Source organism: Ornithorhynchus anatinus, chromosome 4, assembly GCF_004115215.2.
Source record: "Ornithorhynchus anatinus isolate Pmale09 chromosome 4, mOrnAna1.pri.v4, whole genome shotgun sequence".
In the NCBI taxonomy this organism is placed as follows: Eukaryota; Metazoa; Chordata; class Mammalia; order Monotremata; family Ornithorhynchidae; genus Ornithorhynchus; species Ornithorhynchus anatinus.
Genome location: NC_041731.1, coordinates 120434023 through 120455673, shown reverse-complemented (window position 1 = coordinate 120455673; position 21651 = coordinate 120434023). Strand labels below are relative to the sequence as shown.

Sequence of the window (21651 nt, the reverse complement as noted above, 5' to 3'; positions counted from 1 at the left end):
TTCTAGCTGGTAAGTAGAGAAACCATCATTTCTTCATGTGTTTCACCATCTTGCATTGAACTGTCATAGTTCAATGTGGTCATCCACTGTACAGTGATTCTTCTAAATGAAATTTTGTGAATCAGTCTTATATATTGAGTGCTAACTCATGAGAGCACTATAGTAAATGGTTGGAAGAGCCCAATATAACAGAGGTGGTAGACATATTCCCTGCCCACAACAAGCTTACAGTTTAGAGGGGGAGGCAGAGATTAATATAAATAAATAAGTACATTACAGATGTGTATTTTAGTGTTGTGGGACTGGGAGAGAGGTGATGACTGAAGGGAGCAAATCCAAGTGCAAAAGCGTTGCAGAAGGGAGTGAGAGAAGAGGAAATGAAGATTTAATTAGGGAAGGCCTCTTAGAGAAGATGTGCTTTTAACACATTGACTTCATTGCTTAATTAATTAAGTCTTTCACTGATTCACTGGCTATCTCTTTGACTTCTATATCATCCATTTCTAAATTAAGTTGCTTCCCCAGTTCAACAAGCTTTGGTTATCATCTCAGGAGGGTTTTCTGTAGCCTGAAAAGCTGATGTGGAATGAGGGGTTTAGCACCCTCCAGATCCATCCGTTGTCTGTGTCTTTATTCATTCAGTCGTATTTTCTGAGCTCTCACTGTGTGCAAAGCACCATACTTAAACGCTTGGGAGAGTATAATATAACAATAAACAGACACATTCCCTGCCTTTTCTTATCTCAGTCCAGATGGGGTCGGGTGGGAAAGGATTTATTTTCCTGTAGAACTCTGCTGAAACTGGACCAGATGTACATATGTGCAGGATATCATCAACATTGTAATTCATCTCCCTGGGACGCTTGTGTCATGGAGTGCTTGTAATCTGAGGTAATAATGATAATAATAATTGCCGTTTTTATTATTATTGCCTCTAAATTGTAAGCTCGTTATGGACAGGGAACGTTTCTGCTAATTCTGTTATAATGTACTCTCCAACCACTTGGTACAGTGCTCTTCACTTAGTAACCACTTAATAAATTCCAGTGATTGAATAATAATGATTGTGATATTAAACGCTTACTCGGTGCCGAGCACTGAACTAAGCCCTGTGGTAGATACTGGATATTCAAGTCAGCCACAGTCTCTGATCCAAATGAGCCTCACATTATAACTGTATAGCAAAACATGCAGCACTGATTGAAACTATATTGTCTGAAGCCTCCCCTTCCCTTTCTATATATCAAAATGAATCGAGATAGCAGGGTATTTATTACCTTTACACAAAGAAAACCAATCCACGGGATTTTCATCCCTCGCTAATCTTTTAGCATTTCAGGTTCTAATTTGATTCCTGTTGCTTATAAAGAAATACAAATGAATAGATTGATTCAATCTACAGTAATGAAGAATCTTTGAAAGAATGATATCGATCAGCGGGAATGTGGACATTCTTGTCTTAGAGAAGTCCTAATTATAAATTCTTGCATTCTGTATTTACAGACAGGAGCGTCCTTTCCAATAATTTATAGCAGCTCACTAAAACGTTTTCTAGCCCATAAAGCTTTTCCAAAACCTATCTCAAACTGTCAGAAAAATCATGCCTCTGAGGACATTTCATAATTAGCCTGTAGAAATTCAGTTCCAATGCTGTGGGTGATTTTTTTTCCAATTTCAAACTTTCACTTGCCCTCAGCCTAATTTTTCATCCTGTCATCTCATTCTCTTTTTCATGGCTTTTTTATCTTTCTAATAGGTGTACCGTTTTCATTTGAAGCTGACGGTAGTAATAAAATGACCTTAATGACATCAGGAAAAGTGTCCAATAGTGTTGCCTGGGCGGTTGGAAAAAATGGAATTCCTTTAGTCCCACCAGCATCCCAGCTAAACACTGGACTTCGCAGGTAATGTTCACTAAGTTTTAGAAGAATTTAACAACGTCTTAATCTTTTTTTCATTCTAATATTCAGGTTTCCGGGCTTTTTATTCCTAATATAAGCTGGGTATCCAGAATACTGGGTTTATCCACAACCAAGTCTAGAACTATCCACATTCTCTTTTTTCAGGCTTCTTAAATTCTCACCCTGCTTTCTCCTGCGGCAAGTTCCTTCATTCATCCAGTCAGTCAGTCATATTTATTGAGCACTTGCTGTGTGCAGAGCACTGTACTAAGCCCTTGGAAGAATACAAGAATAAACAGACACATTCCCTGCCCACAGTGAGCTTATGATCTTCTGTTCCAGGAAGAGGTGAGAGCAGGAGAAGTTCTGGGGTATATGTTAGTTTCCTGACCTTGGCTCCTGCAGTAAGTTTAGATTGAAGCCAATAGATTTGACTTATTTTGACCTATTATTTGACTTATTATTAACAATAATAATAATGATAATGGTATTTGTTAAGCATGTACTGTTCTAAGCACTTTGAGAAGCAGCTTGACTAGTGGGCCTGGGAGTCAGGAGGACCTAGGTTCCCATCCTGATTCCACCACTTATCTGCTGTGTGACTTTGAGCAAGTTGCTTATCTTTTCTCTGCCTCAGTTGCCTCATCCATACAATGGGGACTATGTCCAACCTGATTAGCTTGTAATCTACCCCAGCGCTTAGTACAGTGCTCGGCACATAGCGCTTAACAAATACCATTGAAAAAAATTTAAAAAGGCACTGGGTTAGATGCAAGGTATAATATCTGACACAGTCCCTGTCCCATATGGAGCTCACAGTCTAAGTAGTGGGGAGAACAGGTATTGAATCCCATTTTATAGATGAGGAAACTGAGGTACAGAGAAGTTAAGCGACTTGCCCAAGGTCACACTGCAGACAAGTGGCAGAGTCCGGATGAGAACCAAATATTAGAACCCAACTCCTCGTTGTCTCTCTTACTTGGACTGTGAGCCCCGTGCAGGACAGGAACTGTTGTCCAACCTAATTTACTTGTACAGTGTTTGACACATAAGCAGCACGGCTCAGTGGAAAGTGCCCAGGCTTGGGAGTCAGAGGTCATGGGTTCAAATCAGCATGGCTCAGTGGAAAGAGCACGGGCTTTGGAGTCAGAGGTCATGGGTTCAAATCCCGGCTCGGCCATTTGTCAGCTGTGTGACTTTGGGCAAGTCACTTAACTTCTCGGTGCCTCAGTTACCTCATCTGTAAAATGGGGATGAAGACTGTGAGCCCCACGTGGGACAACCTGATTCCCCTGTGTCTACCCCAGCGCTTAGAACAGTGCTCGGCACATAGTAAGCGCTTAACAAATACCAACATTAATTAATTAATTAAATCCCACTCTGCCACCTGTCAGCTGTGTGACTGTGGGCAAGTCACTTAATAATGTTGGTATTTGTTAAGCGCTTACTATGTGCAGAGCACTGTTCTAAGCGCTGGGGTCGATACAAGGTAATCAGGTTGTCCCACGTGAGGATCCCAGTCTTCATCCCCATTTGACAGTTGAGGTAACTGAGGCACAGAGAGGTTAAGTGACTTGCAACTGTGGCAGAGCTGACAAGTGGCAGAGCTGGGATTTGAACCCATGACCTCTGACTCCCAAGCCCGGGCTCTTTCCACTGAGCCACGCTGCTTCGGCTGCTTAACTTCTCTGTGCCTCAGTTACCTCATCTGTAAAATGGGGATTAAGACTGTGAGCCTCATGTGGGACAATCTGATTACCCTGTATCTACCCCAGCGCTTAGAATAGTGCTCTGCACATAGTAAGCGCTTAACAAATACCAACATTATTATTATTATTAAATACCATTAAAAAAGTCCTCTGATTTCAGGGCCTGTGCTATTTCCACTAGGCCATGCTGCTTAAATAAATGTCATAATTCAGTTAGTGGTATTTACTGAGCCCAGAGCACTGTACTAAGTGGTTGGAGAGTACGATGCAGTAGGTAGACCTGACCACAATCTTTTGTCATGACTTTGAAATACAGTTAGAGAATTTGAAAGCTCCTAAATGTTGAAGATTTTAATTTACCAGTTAACTAATAGCATTTACTGAGCACTTGAAAGAGTGCAGTAGTTTGGTATTTGATATTTACCCCACCCTCATCCCCACAACATTTATGTACATATCTTTAAATTGTATATTATAAATCGCTTATTTATATTAATGCCTGTCCCCCCCCCCCAGACTGTAAACTCATTATGAGCAGGGAATGTATCTGCTCATTCTCTTGTATTGTACTCTCAAGCGCTTATTATGGTGCTCTGAACATAGTAAGCACTCAATAAATAACATTGATTGATCGATTCATTGATCATGGTTATAATCTAACAGACAGAATAGTACATAACAAAATAGTACATTTTCCCTGGCCACACAGATGCCATTTTGTTCACAAAATCAGATGAGGATGATTGCTTTTATTTAGTACCCCCTTCAATATTTTGTTGCAACCAATCACCGTTTGGCTAGTAGAACCTGGAGCTTTCAGACGTTTTCATAGCAAAGAAATCTAAAGAAAGTTTGAATTGCACTACATCCCTAGAGGGAAATAGAAACCTATTTTCATTCCGATGCCTAGTGTTACTACTTGGTCTCATTGGGCAATTTCCATTTATGTCTGTAGTAATCCTTTTCATCGATCTGACAATGCATTTTTATGAGTCACAAAGACCAGGGAGAGTAAGGAAAACACGAAAGGCTAACTTCTAGCATATTTTCTTCTCTTTTCACATTTTAAATTTTAGTGGAGTTATGACACTTCTCAGATTCCTGTTGGCTGTGGCCGCAAGAGACAAATCTATTGGCAAACAGGAAAAAGCGTGTGGATCCACCCGGCTCTAAACAATGCAATAAACAATATGTTTCTCACTTTAGCCAGCCAGTGGTATAAAGACTGACCATATTTTTTTTTTTTGGATGAAAACCAGGTCATTGAGATTCCCCTTCTCTCTTAGTCACTTAGAGCAGGGAATAGGAGAAAGGCAAAGGAAGAATGAGGTTTAAATCTTTCAGTATTCTGACACATCCATGCTGAAAATCCCATCACTTCTTATCAGACTTCAGCTGGCAAATCATTCATTTGAGCTGGTGCAGGCAAAATGTTTCTTTGCCCTGAAATAGTCTTCTTTGGCCTGCCTCGTGATTGGTCATTTTTTTCCTAGGAGAAGGTTGCCAAACATTATGATTAAGCATCTACTAGATGCACCCCATCATATCACATGCATGGATGGCCACTCTCATCGCCTTGGCCTCAGTTCATTAGGATTCTGGGGTTCTGCTTTTTTTGTTGTTGTTTTTTGTGGTTTTCAGTTTGTTTGTTACTATGGTGTTTGTGAAGCACTTATTATGTTCCAGACACTAAGTGAAGGATGGATACGAGATAATCAAGTCAGACACAGTCCAAGTCCCACAGGGGACTCAATTTTGATCCTCATTTCATAGATGAGGTACCTAAGGTACAGTGAAATCACTTGCCCAAGGTCACACAGGAGGAAAGTGGCAGAACCGAGACGAGAACTCAGGTCCTTCTGACTCCCAGGACCACGCTCTCCGAGATTGTAAGATCCCGGAGGGCAGGGGCCCATATCTTCCAGCTCAGTTGGGCTCTCCTAAGGACTTACTTAGCACAGTGCCCATCACACAGAATGATTCCCTGAGGCCATCCCGAGACAGCCCTCCTAATCTCAAGGCACCAGAGTCAGTGCATCGTGACTCTGTGAACATTCATCTTGTATGCAAAGCGTTTGCCTGCTATAGATTGGGCCCCTAAATGAGATTTGTCCTGAAAAAATTCTGTTCCGAAAGCACGGTCGCCCTAGGCAGCCACCCCTATGGCTCCACAGAAACAAACCTGCATTTAAATCGAATCATCGGGAATCACCTTTTCTTGTTTCAGTGCGTTAAAGAAGGTTGATGCGATTGCTTCGATTGGCGCCTCCGGTTTAACAGACATGAAGAAATTGGCTAAATGGGCTGCAGAATCAAAGCTTGATCCAAACGACCCAAACAATGCATCTCTAATGCAGCTGATAATGGTAAAGTAGCTTGAAAACTCCAACTGTGATGAAATCTGTTTATCAAATGTTTTTGAATTTCATAGACTAAATCGTTGGCTTTATGCTAGAGGACATTTGCGTTTATTTCTAACAGGCAAAGTGCTCTGATGTGCCTAACAGTAGAAGTACTCATTTAAACATTTTTTGAGAAAGTCGACAATTGATACTTTTAGCCATCGGTTAAAATTACTATGTCTGTTTTGCTGCTGTTTAGTATCAAAACCAAACAGATAAACAATTATGTCGACTTCCAGAAGTTGCCATAGTAACATGCTCTTGTTGACTGTGTTTATTGGTATGATTTCATAGAATATAATTGGAACCAGTGTGAATTTTCCCTTTTTCTTTTTTCAGTTTTTCCAGTGTTGTTTGTCCCACTTTTAGTCTGTTTTTCCAATAGCCTCAGAAATTATAAAGTGGTTCATTCCCTTCGCTTCACTCCCTTAGTAACTTTTTAAAAATTTAATCTAAGATAACTGTGTTACCCTTTATTGTCTTATTATTCACAGTCTAATTTTTCTTACTGTGAAGTCTCAATAAAATGTCACCGCTTCCTGCTAGAGTGAGCCAACTACAAGATATTTTAATTGTATTTCGAGTGTACACTTTTGAACGATGCGTTTGGAATAAGATCCCCAGTAAGCGAATAGCAGAGCCTTATGCAATTATAAGCTGAATTCTCTTCTAAATCAAGAAGGAGAATGGACACTAGGACCCGGGCCAGTTCCTTGTGAGGGCTCTTGGTTGTTTGTTTTTTGTTTTAGTTTGTTTTGGTTTGGTTTTGGGGTGTTTTTTTTAAAAAAAATCTAGTACTTGTTAAGCATTTACTATGTGCCAGATGCTGTTCTAAGCGCTGGGGTATACACAAGGTAGTCAGGTTGAAAACAGTCCATGTCCCACATGGGGGTCACAGTCTTAATCCCCATTTCACAGATGACGCGACTGAGGAACAGAGAATTGAAGTGCCTCGCACAAGGTCACGCAGCAGAGAAGTGGCAGAGCTGGGATCAGAACCCAGGCCCTTCTGACCTCCCGGGCCCATGCTCTAACCACTGGGCCACACTGCTTCTCGACCCGAAACAGTTTGGATTAAACCTCTCAGTGGCCTCTGCGGCTCAAAGTGCACCCCTCAGAGCCATCCCGGACCCAAAGGCAGGGCTGGAGAGGATCCCACACAGACACAGGTCACAGGGATTCTGTCCAGGGAGCGTTCTTGGCTCCAAAGCGACGCGGCTGATATGACCACGTGGCTGCAGAACAGAGAGCATTCCCTCTACCGGTTTTTCAGGAAGTGAATCGTGCCTGCTTTGGACACCAAGTGGGAGGGAGTGTAGATTACGGCGAGACCGCCCCTCCTCAGGTGTATTCGTTCCCCACATTCATCGAGGCACCCCTGGGAGTTGCTGAAGAGGTGCCCTGATACGTTCAACATCAATCGATATTGAACACTTTCTGTGTGCAGAGCGTAGTACTAGATGCCGGGGAAAGTCCAATTGGATAGAGGTAGTCGACATGATCCATGCTTGGGAGGAGCTGGCAGCCTACAGTAAAAGACAGAAATTAAAATAAATCGCTGAGAGGGGAAATAGTAGCCTATACGAATATGTACATAAGTGCCGTGGGGCTGGGGTGAGTATCGAAAGGCCTAAAGGGTACGCAGCCAAAGCGCATAATCGATGCAGAGGGGAGGGTGGAGACGAGAAATAAGGGGGTATGGCATGATCTTGTTCCCTGGTCAGTGTAGATTTTTCTATTATAATAATAATAATAATGGTGGTATTTGTTAAGCGCTTACTATGTGCGGAGCACTGTTCTAAGCACTGGGGTAGACACGGGAATCGGGTTGGCCCACGTGGGGCTCACAGTCTTAATCCCCATTTTACAGATGAGGTAACTGAGGCACTGAGAAGTTAAGTGACTTGCCCCAAGTCACACAGCTGACAAGTGGCCGAGCCGGGATTTGAACCCATGACCTCTGACTCCAAAGCCCGTGCTCTTTCCACTGAGCCACGCTGCTTCTCAACATACTAACTATACTAACATGGCTATGGCCCAACCTGGCAAATTTTAAGGAGCAAATTTTAGGGCTCAGTATACGTTTTACCATTAAAGAACTTTTGTAGTGAAATTGCAACCAGAGGTAATAGATTTAGTTTATCATATCTTCCTGTCATGGCTTTGTTAATAGTAATAATAATAATAATAATAATGATATATATTATTAATATGTTATTCGTCAAGCACTGTTCTAATCGCTGAGGAAGACACAAGTTAATCAGATCGAACACAGTCCGTGTTTCACCTGGGGCTCACAGTCTAAGTACGATTGTTCTCTTCTATTTGCTAAATGTGGCTTATAAATAACCTAGAGTCAAATGAGCTGTTTCATATTTTTGGGAAGTGAGTTCTATTTCTGATAATTAACTGTGGTATTTAAGTGCTTTGTTCTGGTAATTTTTAAATGTTTACTGTGGGCCAAGAATTGTACTAAGTGCTGGAGTAGATACGATGTATAACAGAAATTGTGGTTTTTAAGCGCTTACAACGCATCAAGAACTTTACTAAATACTGGGGCAGATACTAGTTAATCAGGTGAGACAACCCCTGTGTCACATGTGGTTCATAGTCTAAGGAGAGGGGAGAACAAATATTGAATCCCCATTTTGCAGATGAGGAAACTGAGGGGCAGAGATGTTTAAGGGCCCAAGATCACCCGGCAGTCTCCTGGGCCCATGCTCTTCCTGCTAGGCTAGGCTGAGTGCCGAGCATTGGATTAGGTGCACTGCAAGCTGATCGGACTCAGTTCCTGTCCCACATGGGATACGCCGTTTAAGGATGGTGAGAATTAGGTATTTCCACAATATTAGGGGAAAACAATGTGCTTGAATTTAGCATTGCACAAGGAACTTGAATAATTGCCAAAATCAAAATACAAAGTTAAAAAAAAAGAAATTAGTTCTCTGAGGTCATCCTATTAAATTACTTACTTATGTGCCTAACTATAACCAGTCACTACTGTTTTCTTATAAAATCTTGATCTAATTATGATTTTAACTGTTACCGTTGGCTTCCCAACTGTAAGACAATCATACTCTTAAGTGCTTCAGATTTCATTTGAGCTAAATTCTCAAGTATAATAGAAACATTCTTTAATTTCTTTTGTAGTTCCGGCCCAGAGGTATATGCCTATTCAGGAAAGGATTAGGCTATCATGGACTTTACAGTTGCTAGGATTTTCCCCCGTTTTCTCCCCAACTTATTTTTTTTTTCATAGTACCAGAGAGAGGAAAAGTAACTGGACATATAGTCGTTGGTGGAAAAAGAAATAGAGGAGAAAATAAATTCATTCTTTAGGTGTTTTTTCCTTTCTCTTTTTCTCCTCTCTCTCTCTAAATATAGATAGATACCATATCTATATAAATATAGGCATAGCTGTCTATCTATAGAATATATGTATGTTCATAAAAATCTGCATATACACTTCAGTCCATAGCTCCCACTCATTCATTCATTCAATTCATTCAATCGTATTTATTGAGTGCTTACTATGTGCAGAGCCCTGTACTAAGCGCTTGGAATGTACAATTCGGCAATAGATAGAGACAATCCCTGCCCAACGACAGGCTCACAGTCTAAATGAGGGAGACAGACAACAAAACAAGTAGAACCTCCAGTGGTTGTCCATCCTTTTCCAAACCAAACAGAAACACCTCACCAATGGCGTGAAGGCACTCAATCAAATCTCCCCTTCATACATTATCTTGCTCATCTCCCTCAAATCTCACCCCACACCCTTCACTCCTCTAATGCCAACCTACTCATCGATCTCAACATCAGCCCCTTGTCCGAGCCCCCCTGCCTGGCCTGGGACTCCCTCCCCCTTAACACAAAACCGTTCACTACCCTCCCCACTTTCAGAACACTCCTAAAATCACAACTCTTCCAACAGAACCTCCCCGACCAAGCCCTCATTTCTCTACCTGCTCTCCCCTGGGAATTGCCTCTGCACTTCTATCTGTACCTCTTAAGCACTTGATATTTCTCCCAGCCTCCCACCACTTATGTACAGATCTTTATGCTCTCATGTTCTCTCTGATCTCCCTTCCTCTTGTCTCTCCCCGCTCCAGTCTATTCTTCATTCCACTGCCTGGCTTATCTTCCTGCAGAAACTCTCTGGGCCTGTCACTCCCCTTTTTAAAAACCTCCAGTGGCTGCCTATCGACCTCCGCACGAAACAAAGACTTCTCACTCTAGGCTTCGAGGCTCTCCATCACCTTGCCCCTTCCTACCTCCCCTCCCTTCTCTCTTTCTACCGCCCACCCCGCACGCTCCGCTCCTCTGCCGCCCACCTCCTCACCGTCCCCTGGTCTCGCCTCTCCCGCCGTCGACCCCTGGGCCACGTCCTCCCGCGGTCCTGGAACGTCCTCCCTCATCACCTCCGCCAAACTGATTCTCTTCCCCTCTCCAAGAGGCCTTCCCAGAGTGAGCTTCCCCTTTTCCCTCTGCTCCCTCTGCTCTCCCTCTACCCACCCCTTCACCTCCCCTCAGCTAAGCCCTCTTTTCCCCCCTTTCCCTCTGCTCCTCCCCCCTCCCTTCCCCTCCCCTCAGCACTATGCTCGTCCACTAAACTGTATATATTTTCATTACCCTATTTATTTTGTTAATGAGATGTACATCACCTTGATGCTATTTATTGCTGTTGTTTTAATGAGATGTTCATCCCCTTGATTCTATTTATTGCTATTGTTCTTGTCTGTCCGTCTCCCCCGATTAGACTGTAAGCCCATCAAAGGGTAGGGACTGTCTCTATCTGTTGCCGACTTGTTCATTCCAAGCGCTTAGTACAGTGCTGTGCACATAGTAAGCGCTCAATAAATACTATTGAATGAATGAATTAGAACCCACCTAGGTCCTCTGACTCTTGGGCTCTTTCCACCAGCTCACGCTGCATTATTGGATAGGGTTCGACTTAACAGAATTTTGACAGCGTTCCTTTCGGTGTAAAATACCTCCAAAAGTTCCATGAACACAGACATTTATGGACTTTTATCACTGCCGACGAAACTTACCTATTTTCTTATTCTGTGTAGGTTGCTACGAGCGGGGACGCGTATGTTCCTGATTTCTTCAGATTGGAGCAGCTGCAACAAGAATTTAATTTTGTTTCAGATGAGGAATTAAATAGATCCAAACGGTTCAGACTTCTGCAGCTCAGAAGCCAGGAGGTGCCGGAATTCCGTAATTATAAACAAGTTCCTATTTATGACAGAGAAGTCACCGAGAAGGTATTCCAGGTAAGAAAGTACCTTGAGATAATTAAGTGAAATAAACAGAATCAAACTCTAATGCCTTGTCCAGGGTGTCGACGAAAGACCTGGGTTCTAATCCCGACTCCGTCACTTGTCCGCTCTGTGGAAAGTCACTTAACTTCTTTATGCCACAGTTTCCTCATCTATAAAATTGGGGATTCAATAATAGTTCTCTCTCCTACTAAGACTATGAGTCCCATCAGGAACCGTGCCCTGCATAATTATCTTTTGTCTCCCCCAGTACTTAGTAATAATAATGTTGGTATTTGTTAAGCGCTTACTATGCACAGAGCACTCTTCTAAGCACTGGGGTAGACACAGGGGAATCAGGTTGTCCCATGTGGGGCTCACAGTCTTAATCCCCATTTTACAGATGAGATCACTGAGGGACAGAGAAGTGAGTGACTTGCCCACTGTTAGACACATAATAAGTGCTTAACCACAGTTATTTTTTCATGTTTTAGTGTTTGTTTCCTGACACCATTATCTTTCATTGTATAGTTTTAAAAAACCTTATCTATTTGGCCTGCTTTGCATGTATTTCTGCATTTTTGATCATATTATATGCTCCCAGTGTCCTGGATTCCGCAACAATATTGACAAAATGTAGAATCTCATGAAAGGACCATAAAATGCAAATGTTGTCCAGTGTGGGTTACTGAATCACTTGTGGTAGCTCATAAAATCACTTAACTTCTCTGTACCTCAGTTTCCTCATCTGTAAAATAAGGATTAAGACCGTGAGCCCCATGTGGGACAGGGACCGCGTTCAACGCAATTAGCTTGTATCTCCCCCAGCTCTTAGACCAGTGGCTGACCCTTAGTAAGCCCTGAACAGATACCATCCGATTGTTCTTTCCTCTGAGCAAATTCGTCCTTGTCCTTTCCCCGTGTCAGTCATATCCCAAGGATAGGGGCCCAGCACCACTTTTAAAACACCTCCACCTCATCGTTAAAACCATCAAAGGCCTTTGGAAAAGGCAGCTCGGGTCACAAACCTGTAGTAAAAAGGGTGACAAACCTCCGAGGCCGGGATTGGAAAGATAATCTTCTGGAGTCTGATACTCCTGCTTACTAGAACACCTTCAGGTGCCCTCATGCTGAATCCCTGTCTTCCATATGCAGGCCAAGACCTAAACCATCCCAAGAAATAATAATAATAATGTTGGTATTTAAGCGCTTACTACGTGCAGACCACCATTCTAAGACCTGGGGAGGTACAGGGTAATCAGGTTGTCCCACGTGAGGCTCAGAGTCTTTATCCCCATTTTACAGATGAGGTAACTGAGGCACAGAGAAGTGAAGTGACTTGCCCCTAGTCACACAGCCGACAAGCGGCAGAGTCGGTATTCGAACCCATGACCTGTGACTCCCAAGCCCGGGCTGTTGCCCTTGAGCCACACTGCTTCTCTAAAGAAGAAAGAAGTTGGCTTCTATCTTCTCAATCTTCAGAAAGGGAAGTTCATTCACTGTGGCCTCGGATGTGATTTATCCAGGACTTTCTGACTTCAAAATTAGTTTCGCCCGTGAAGGACACGCATTTTGTGTCAGGGGCAACGACGCAAGGCACAACAAAATGAGACTTCTGCTGTATATTTTAAAATCCAATTTAAATTTTGGGTGACAGTGATTTCCGTGGCTCTGTATTCCATTTCTCTTCCCTATAAATCCGATTTAGCACTCCTACCTTTTGGGATCTCATCTCCTCCTTGGCCCCTTCTTCCGCCCATCTCCGTGGGCCACATGGAGTCTCCTGTTATATCTGCTTTATTCCCGATCTAGAGAGAAGCGCGATATACCTCTCTCCTCCAGATAAGTCACGTACTGGGCATTAAACCAACTGAGATTGAAATTTATATTGCCACCCTAAGGTTAAGGTCAGTCCCAGAAATTGATTGCAGAAATTTCAGAGTCCATTTTGGGATTTCAGCCAATACGTTTTACCGTTTCACTCACGACCAGGCTGGGGAAATCCCATTCACTCTTGCCAATGTAACACTTCAGAGATGTCTGCTGCCGTTACTGTTGTTGTCCCCTCGCAGCCATGTCGGTGACGGTCGTTAGGTCCGTATCTCTAGACTGGAAGCTCGTTGTGGTCAGGGAATGTGTCCGTTTATTGTTGTATTGTACTCTCCCAAGCGCTTAGTACGGTGCCCCGCACACAGTAAGAACTCAATAATGCGATTGAATGAGTGAACAAATCCTCACGCCCCGCTGCTTTCCCTCGCTGTAGTGTCTTTTAGTGTCTGCCTCTCCCACTAGCTTGGACACTCAAAGCAGCGTGGCTCAGTGGAAAAGAGCCTGGGCTTCGGAGTCACAGGTCATGAGTTCGACTCCCGGCTCTGACACTTGTCAGCTGTGTGACTGTGGGCGAGTCACTTAACTTCTCTGTGCCTCAGTTACCTCATCTGTAAAATGGGGATTAACTGTGAGCCTCACGTGGAACAGCCTGATTACCCTGTATCTACCCCAGCGCTTAGAACAGTGCTCTGCACATAGTAAGCGCTTAACAAATACCAACATTATTATGAGCTTATAGTAATAAAAATAATAATAATGATGGCATTTGTTAAGTGCTTTCCACGTGCCAAACACTGTTCAAGGCGCTACAGTGCCTGGCACATAGTAGGCACCTAATAAATACCACAATTATTATTAATATTACCATCTCGATTGTGTGGTACTCTCCCATGCACTCGGTATAGTATAATCATTTAATCAGTTGTATTTTTGGAGCACTCACTGTGTGAAGAACACTGTAGTGAGGGCTTGGGAGAGAGTACGATTTTAACAATATATTAGAATTGGTAGACATATTCCCCTCCCACTCCGAGCGTCTGCACACAGTAAGCTCTCAATAAATACCTTTGACTGATGGATCGTCTTCAACTAGAGACTCTTCTGGATGTACTTGACAACCCTGGGTACAGAGGTACTTGAAGGTCTCTTATCAAATGCCCTGCTCCAATCTAAGGAGAGCAGCAATAATAATAGTGATTAAATTATTTGTTAAAGCACTTACTGTGTTCCAGGCACTGTATTAAGTGCTTGGTGAGGACAGATACAAGCAAACTGTATTGGACACAGTCCCTTTTCCACGTGGGGCCCACAGTCTTAATCCCCATTTAATAATGATAATAGTAATAATTTTGGTATTTAATAATGATAATAATGATGGTATTTGTTAAGCGCTTACTATGTGCAAAGCACTGTTCTAAGTTCTGGAGAGGATACAAGAAGAGCAGGTTGTCCCCGTGGGGCTCACAGTCTTAATCCCCATTTTACAGAGAAGGTAACTGAGGCACAGAGAAGCGAAGCGACTTACCCAAAGTCACACAGCTGACGAGCAGCTGAGCCGGGATTTGAACCCATGACCTCTGACTCCCAGGTCCGTGCTCTTTCCACTGAACCACGCTACTTCTTTAGCGCTTACTATGTGCCAAGCAATGTTCTAAGTGCTCGGGTAGATACAGGGTAATCAGGTTGTCCCGCGTGGGGCTCACACTTTTAATCCCCATTTTGCAGATGAGGGAACCGAGGCCCAGAGAGGCGAAGTGATTTGCCTAAGGCCACACAGCAGACAAGTGGCAGAGCGGGGTTTGACCCCCAGGCCCGTGCTCTACTCACTAGGCAATGTTATTTGAAGCCTCAGAATGCCTTCGATCTTTTCAGAGATTTAATTGTTGTGGTTGAGAACATTCCACTGATTCCACTGAAATCGGACTGCAGCGAGTTCTCCTATAGGATGCGAGTTGTGTCCCCGAAGGTCCTCACGTCGTGGGAACATGATGCAATTTAAAACTATCGATTGAGTTAGAGGGAAGATGGTTCAGAGGTGCCACCATATGGTTGAAAAATGTCATCAGAACAAGCATTTTTCAGTACGGATTCTCCTTTAATAATAATAATAATAATGTTGGTATTTGTTAAGCGCTTACTATGTGCAGAGCACTGTTCTAAGCACTGGGGGAGATACAGGGTAATCAGGTTGTCCCACTCACAGTTAATCCCCATTTTACAGATGAGGTAACTGAGGCACAGAGAAGTCAAGTGACTTGCCCACAGTCACGCAGCTGACAAGTGGCAGAGCCGGGAGTCGAACTCATGACCTCTGACTCCCAAGTCCGGGCTTTTTAGCAATAGTAATAGTGTATTACTGTACTCCTATGTAGTGTAGTATAGTATGAAAAGCACTCTGGCCTAGTGAGAAGCAGCGTGGCTCAGTGGGAAAAGCCCGGGCTTGGGAGTCAGAGGTCACAGGTTCGAATCCCTGCTCTGCCACTTGGCAGCTCGGTGACTGTGCGCAAGTCACTTCACTTCTCTGGGCCTCAGTTCCCTCATCTGTAAAATGGGGATGAAGACTGTGAGCCTCACGTGGGACAACCTGATCACCCTATGTCTACCCCAGCGCTTAGAACAGTGCTCGGCAGAGAGTATGTGCTTAACAAATACCAACATTATTATTATTATTAGTGGGTAGAGCATGGGCCTAGGAGTTAGAAGAACCTGGTGGGTTCTAATCCCAGCTCCACCCCATGTCTGCTCCACTTCACTTCTCTCCACCTCAGTTACCGCATCTGTCAAATGGGGATTGAAAGCGTGAGCCCCATGTGGGACCCCATTAACTTGTATCTACCTAGCGCTTAGAACAGTCTTGGAGCTCAGTAGCGCTTAACGAGAACCACGATTATTACTGTTATTATTTTCTCCTCCATTAGCGAGTACTCGTACCCGATTAGACCGTGAGCCCGTCATTGGGCAGGGATTGTCTCTCTCCGTTGCCGAATTGTACATTTCGAGCGCTTAGGACAGTGCTCTGAATGTAGTAAGCACTCGATAAATACTACTGAATGAATGCTTTACCCCGTCGCCACCCATCGCTTAGAACAGTGCTCTGCACATAGTAAGCGCTTAACAAATACCAACATTATATTATATTATTGTTATTTTACATTATTAAATCCCGCAAAAGCACTCAGTGCTGTAAGGCACAGGCCGCGGAGCCGCGCCCATCCGCGACCAGTCCCGTAGACCCCTGCAAAGCTACTTTCTCCTGCAGGGAATCTACTGGCACCAGTCCGCAGGTCCTGTCATACTGGAATCAGCGAGTCATTCGGGAAGAATATATTATGTAGTAAAATGTGTGTTCCAGCAGAAATAGGTATGTCGTCCGTTGGAATTACCAGTATTGCCCAGATGAGGGGCAACCGTCTCTCGTGGATGGGTGGCCTGGCTGTGAGGGCTACGGGATTTTTAGTTTTTTATGGTATCTATGAAGCATTTACTATGTGCCAGGCACTGTACTAAGCCCTGGGGTAGAAATAAGCTAATCAGGTTGGACACCGTCCATGTCCCACACAGAGCTCACGGTCTAAATCGGAGGGAGGCTGTAGACTGGAAGGTCATGGCGGGCAGGGAACGGGTCGACCGTCTCTGTCGTGTCGGAGTCTGCCAAACGCTTAGTGTTCTGCACATAATTAGCACTTATTAGACACCATTGATGATGACGGGGATTTAATCCCCATTTTAAAGACGAGGTAACTGAAGCACGGAGAACTTGAGCGACTCGCTCAAAGGCACAAATAAGTGCAGTGTCAGAGGTGGGATTAGAACCCAGAGCCTCTGACTCCCAGGGCCTTGCTCTTTCCACTAGGTCACACTGTTTCTTTTTGATTAATTCAGAGGGACACATGACTTGAACGTTCGACAAACAAGTGTGGGGGTGAAGGCATTGGTTTGAAATGTTAATGATTCAACTAAATAAACTCTCCCTGCATTTAGGAATACGAGAAGAGATTACGGGACAGGAATGTAATTGAAACCAAGGATCATTTGGATCCCCATCGGGCAGTAGTAGCCAAGTATCTCCAGCAGGTGAGATGCTGCAAAGCGGAAGTCAAAACCTTTTTATTCCTACAAGTATTTCTAGAAGTACTCCTATTTCTAGTCTTAGAAGATTGCAGATGATTTAAGCGTATCTTTAATTATTTAACTGACAAGGGCAGTGGACTGTATCTTCTGTCTTCCATCCAACCGGCCTGGAATTCCCTCCCCATTCATACTGTAAGCCCGTCAAAGGGCAGGGACTGTCTCTATCTGTTACCGATTTGTACATTCCAAGCGCTTAGTACAGTGCTCTGCACATAGTAAGCGCTCAATAAATACTATTGAATGAATACTGACGGACCTTCACTACTCTCCCCACCTTCAAAGCCCTCCTAAAATGACATCTCCTCCAAGAGGCTTTCCCTGACTAAGCTCTCATTTTCCCTGCTTCCTCTCCCCACCCGGCTTCACCTATGCATTTGGATCTGTACCCTTTAAGCTCTGCTATTCACCCCTCCCTCCCCCAACCTCCCAGCATTTATGTTACCAAGCCATAATTTATTTTCAGGTCTTAACACTGAAGTAATTTACAGATAAGAGAAAGAGGGAGAAAGGGGCCTGTATGTGAGTTAGTGCTTAAATAGTACCTTCGTATCAAGCAAAAACTCCTCACTCTTGGCTTCAAAGCTGTCCATCCCTTAGCCCCATCCTACCTCACCTCCTTTCTCTCCTTCTCCAGCCCAGCCCGCACACTCCGCTCCTCTGCCGTCGCTAACTTCCTCATTGGGCCTCGTTCTCACCTGTCCCGCCATCGACCCCTGGCCCACGTCCTACCTCTGGCCTGGAATATCCTCCCTCCTCACATCTGCCGAATTAGCTCTCTTCCCCTCTTCAAAGCCCTACTGACAGCTCACCTCCTTCAGGAGGCCTTCCCAGTCTGAGCCCCCCTTTCCCTCTGTTCCTCCTCCCCTCCCCATCACCCCGAACTCCCTCCCTCTGCGCTACCCCCTTCCCACCCCGCAGCACTTGTGTATATATGTACATATTTATTATTCCATTTTATTAATCGTGTGCATATATCTATAATTCTATTTATGTTGATGCTATTGATGCCTGTCTACTTGTTTTGTTTTGTGGTCTGTCTCCCCACTTCTAGACTGTGAGCCCATTGTTGGGTAGGGATTGCCTCTATCTATTGCCAAATTGTACTTTCCAAGATCTTAATACAGTGCTCTGCATATAGTAAGCTCTCAGTAAATACGATGAAAGGAAGGAAAGAAGAAAGGGAGGGAGGGAGGGAAGGGGGGGGGGAAGGAAAGAAAAGAAAAGAGGGAAGGGAAGGGAAGGGAAGGGAAGGGAAGGGAAGGGAAGGGAAGGGAAGGGAAGGGAAGGGAAGGGAAGGGAAGGGAAGGGAAGAGAGAGAGAGCGAGAGAGAGAGAGAGAGAAAGAAAGAAAGAGAAAGAAACCTAAGGCTGATGCAGTAGTCAAGCCAGGTTATGAAAAGTGCCTAGACCATCTCGGTGGCTGGTTGGAGGGAAGCATGGAGGAAAAACCATCAGGATTGAGCAACAAATGATAATAATAATAACGATGGCATTTGTTAAGCACTTACTATGTGCTAAGCACTGTTCTAAGCGCTGGGGGATACAAGCGAGAAGCAGTGTGGCTCAGTGGAAAGAGCAAGGGCTTGGGAGTCAGAGGTCATGAGTTTGAATCCCGGCTCTGCCACCTGTCAGCTGTGTGACTGTGGGCGAGTCACTTCACTTCTCTGGGCCTCAGTTCCCTCATCTGTCAAATGGGGATTAAGACTGTGAGCCCTCCCCCCCCGTGGGACATCCTGATTCCCCTGTGTCGACCCCGGCACTTAGAACAGTGCTCGGCACATAGTAAGCACTTAACAAATACCAACAAGGTAATCAGGTTGTCCCACATGGGGCTCACAGTCTTCATCCCCATTTTACAGATGAGGTAACTGAGGCCCAGATAAGTTAAGTGACTTGCCCAAAGTCACACCTCTGACAAGCGGCAGAGCTGGGATTTGAACCCATGACCTCTGGCTCCCCAACCCGGGCTCTTTCCACTGAGCCACGCTGCTTCTCTAACAAACTAAATACGGGCTAGAGAAAGAAAGAGAGGAGTCAAAAATGGTGCTGTTGTCAATTGTGATGAGAAGGCTAGTGAAGGAGAGGATATAGGAGGGACAATGAAGAGTTAAGTTTAAGACATTGAGTGGACAGGGCGATCATGGGGAAACGTCCTGAAGATGAGAGGAATTGGGAGATTGCAAAGGAGGGGTGAGGTTGGGCGTGCCGAAGTAGTTTTTGGAGTCAGATTTGGAGAAGAGAAGGAGACCCAGAACTGAGTCTTGAAAAACACCCACAATTATGGAGTGGTGGGTCGCAGAGAAAGAGCCCGTGGAAGAGGTGCGGCCAGAAAGGAAAAAAGGAGAAACAGGAAAGAACTGTGTCAGAAAAACCAAGGTTGGAAAGTACCGCCGGGAGGAGGGAGCGGTCTCCAGTGTCAACGGAAGCCAAGAGGTCCAAGGAGGATTAGGACAGAGTCTGTTAGATTTGGCGGGGCGTAGGTCATCGGAGACCTTGGAAAGTGCAGGCTCGGAGTGGAAAGGGGTGGAAACACGTTGCGGCAGGAACAGATAAACCACCGAGGGATATAAAACCTAGTTTATTAAGAAATATTTGGTAATTTGAAGCGCCGTTTGGCAGGGAGCAAATTGAACGGAGGAAGGGGCCTTAGACTAGTCAAACTCTGATTTAAGGTGCCACAAGAGCCACAGTAGAAAACCGTTCGTGTAACGTGTGAAAGAACTGAATTGTATTTTCTACCCAGGTTAGAGAATCTGTGATAAACCGTTTCCTTGTCGCAAAGCACCACTATCTGCTCTCCGACCTGGTTGTGGAAGAAGACGTTCCCAACATCAGGTGAGGAGGAAACTCTTCATCCATCACACGGGAATACTGCTGAGTTTACTTCACATCCTTTTGCGTTTTTTTTTCTTAGGGAAACTGTCCAGTAAATACTGGAAGTTGTGATTATTGCGTGGGCGGCTTCTTGCCAGAGTGAGATTCAGACACACGCACGCAGTGATCCGGAAACGCTTCTTTGCATAATCTAATCTGTGTCCTTCGGAAAATCCCCAAACCACTAGGAAACTATGCAGCAACGTAATTAAGGGGAGGGTGAAATAGAGCCCGGTCGATTCCTTGAAGATGCAGATGAAGTCGTTCGGTTGCGATTCCTGTTTTCAGCGAGCATCACCGTTTGCCATGATTATCTGCTCTTCCTCGCCCATCTTTGTCTCTTCGTTTCTTCCGTTTCTGTGAAGAGCATCTTTCTTTCTTCTCCTTGTTCACTATAATTCACCTGATCATACTTCTCTCTGACTAGTTTAGCGTTTAAGGAAGCTTGCGTTAATTGCCTTCTTAGAGACGGATAGGAATTGTGTGAAAATTCTAGATCCCGTGCCCAAGGTATGAATTAAGCTTTCGATTCAGCAAAACAAGTTAAAATAGTTCCATCTGCTGGATTTGCTTGGACTTGCTGCCTTTCCGACAAAGTACATTGGTTCTAGTGAGGATTTTGCTGATTTCAAGACCATAGTCCAGTGTATGAATTTTTCCTTTCTATTTTTTACTTCATTAAAGCGTTTCAACTTTTTAAAAAATTTTTAACGTATTTCCTTTGGGCCTTTAACATAACGAAAGCAGACGAAGAAATTTCCCCATCTGCCCTCCCCTCTGTGTCAGTTATGCACTTGACGGTTTGAGGCCATTGAGAAGCAGCGTGGCTCAGTGGAAAGAGCATGGGCTTTGGAGTAAGGGCTCATGAGTTCGAATCCCAGCTCTGCCACTTGTCGGCTGTGTGATTGTGGGCAAGTCACTTAACTTCTCTGTGCCTCAGTTCCCTCATCTGTAAAATGGGGATTAAGACTGTGAGCCCCACGTGGGACAACCTGATTCCCCTATGTCTACCCCAGTGCTTAGAACAGTGCTCGGCACATAGTAAGCGCTTAACAAATACCAACATTATTATTATTATTATTATAAAGCCCTCTTTTCCTCCGTTCCCTCTCATTCATTCATTCGATTGTGTTTATTGAGCGCTTACTGTGTGCAGAGCACTGTACTAAGTCCTTGGAAAGTACAATTCGGCAACAGATAGAGACAATCTCTCCCTTCTGCATCATCTGTGCACTTGGATCTGTGACCTTTGGATACCTGATATTCTCCCCATCCCCAACCCCATAGCACTTATGTACGTATCTTTAAGTTATATATTATAAATGATTTATATTAATGTCCATCCCCGCCCCCCAGGCCGTAAGCTCATTTTGGGCTGGGAACATATTTGCTAATTCTGTTGTATTGCACTCTCCCAAGTACAATGTCCTGCACGTAGTAAGCTCTCAGTAAATATGATTGACGTTACATGCTATGAATTATTTATTTATATTAATGGCTGTGTGTGTCCGCCAGAGTGTAAGCTCACTGTGGGCAGGGAG

General features: G+C 44.2%; 1 protein-coding gene across 3 annotated transcripts in view; it reads left to right on the top strand.

Moving 5' to 3' along the window:
* Positions 1-21651, top strand: part of CC2D2A (coiled-coil and C2 domain containing 2A) — a 112816-nt gene that overhangs the window by 59660 nt on the left and 31505 nt on the right. For all 3 annotated transcript variants that reach the window (XM_039911931.1, XM_039911932.1, XM_029062763.2), the window contains 5 exons: positions 1757-1904; positions 5838-5976; positions 11088-11291; positions 17088-17180; positions 19980-20071. In XM_039911931.1, the coding sequence (XP_039767865.1) occupies positions 1757-1904; positions 5838-5976; positions 11088-11291; positions 17088-17180; positions 19980-20071 (676 nt within the window). The remainder of the gene's footprint in view (positions 1-1756; positions 1905-5837; positions 5977-11087; positions 11292-17087; positions 17181-19979; positions 20072-21651) is intronic.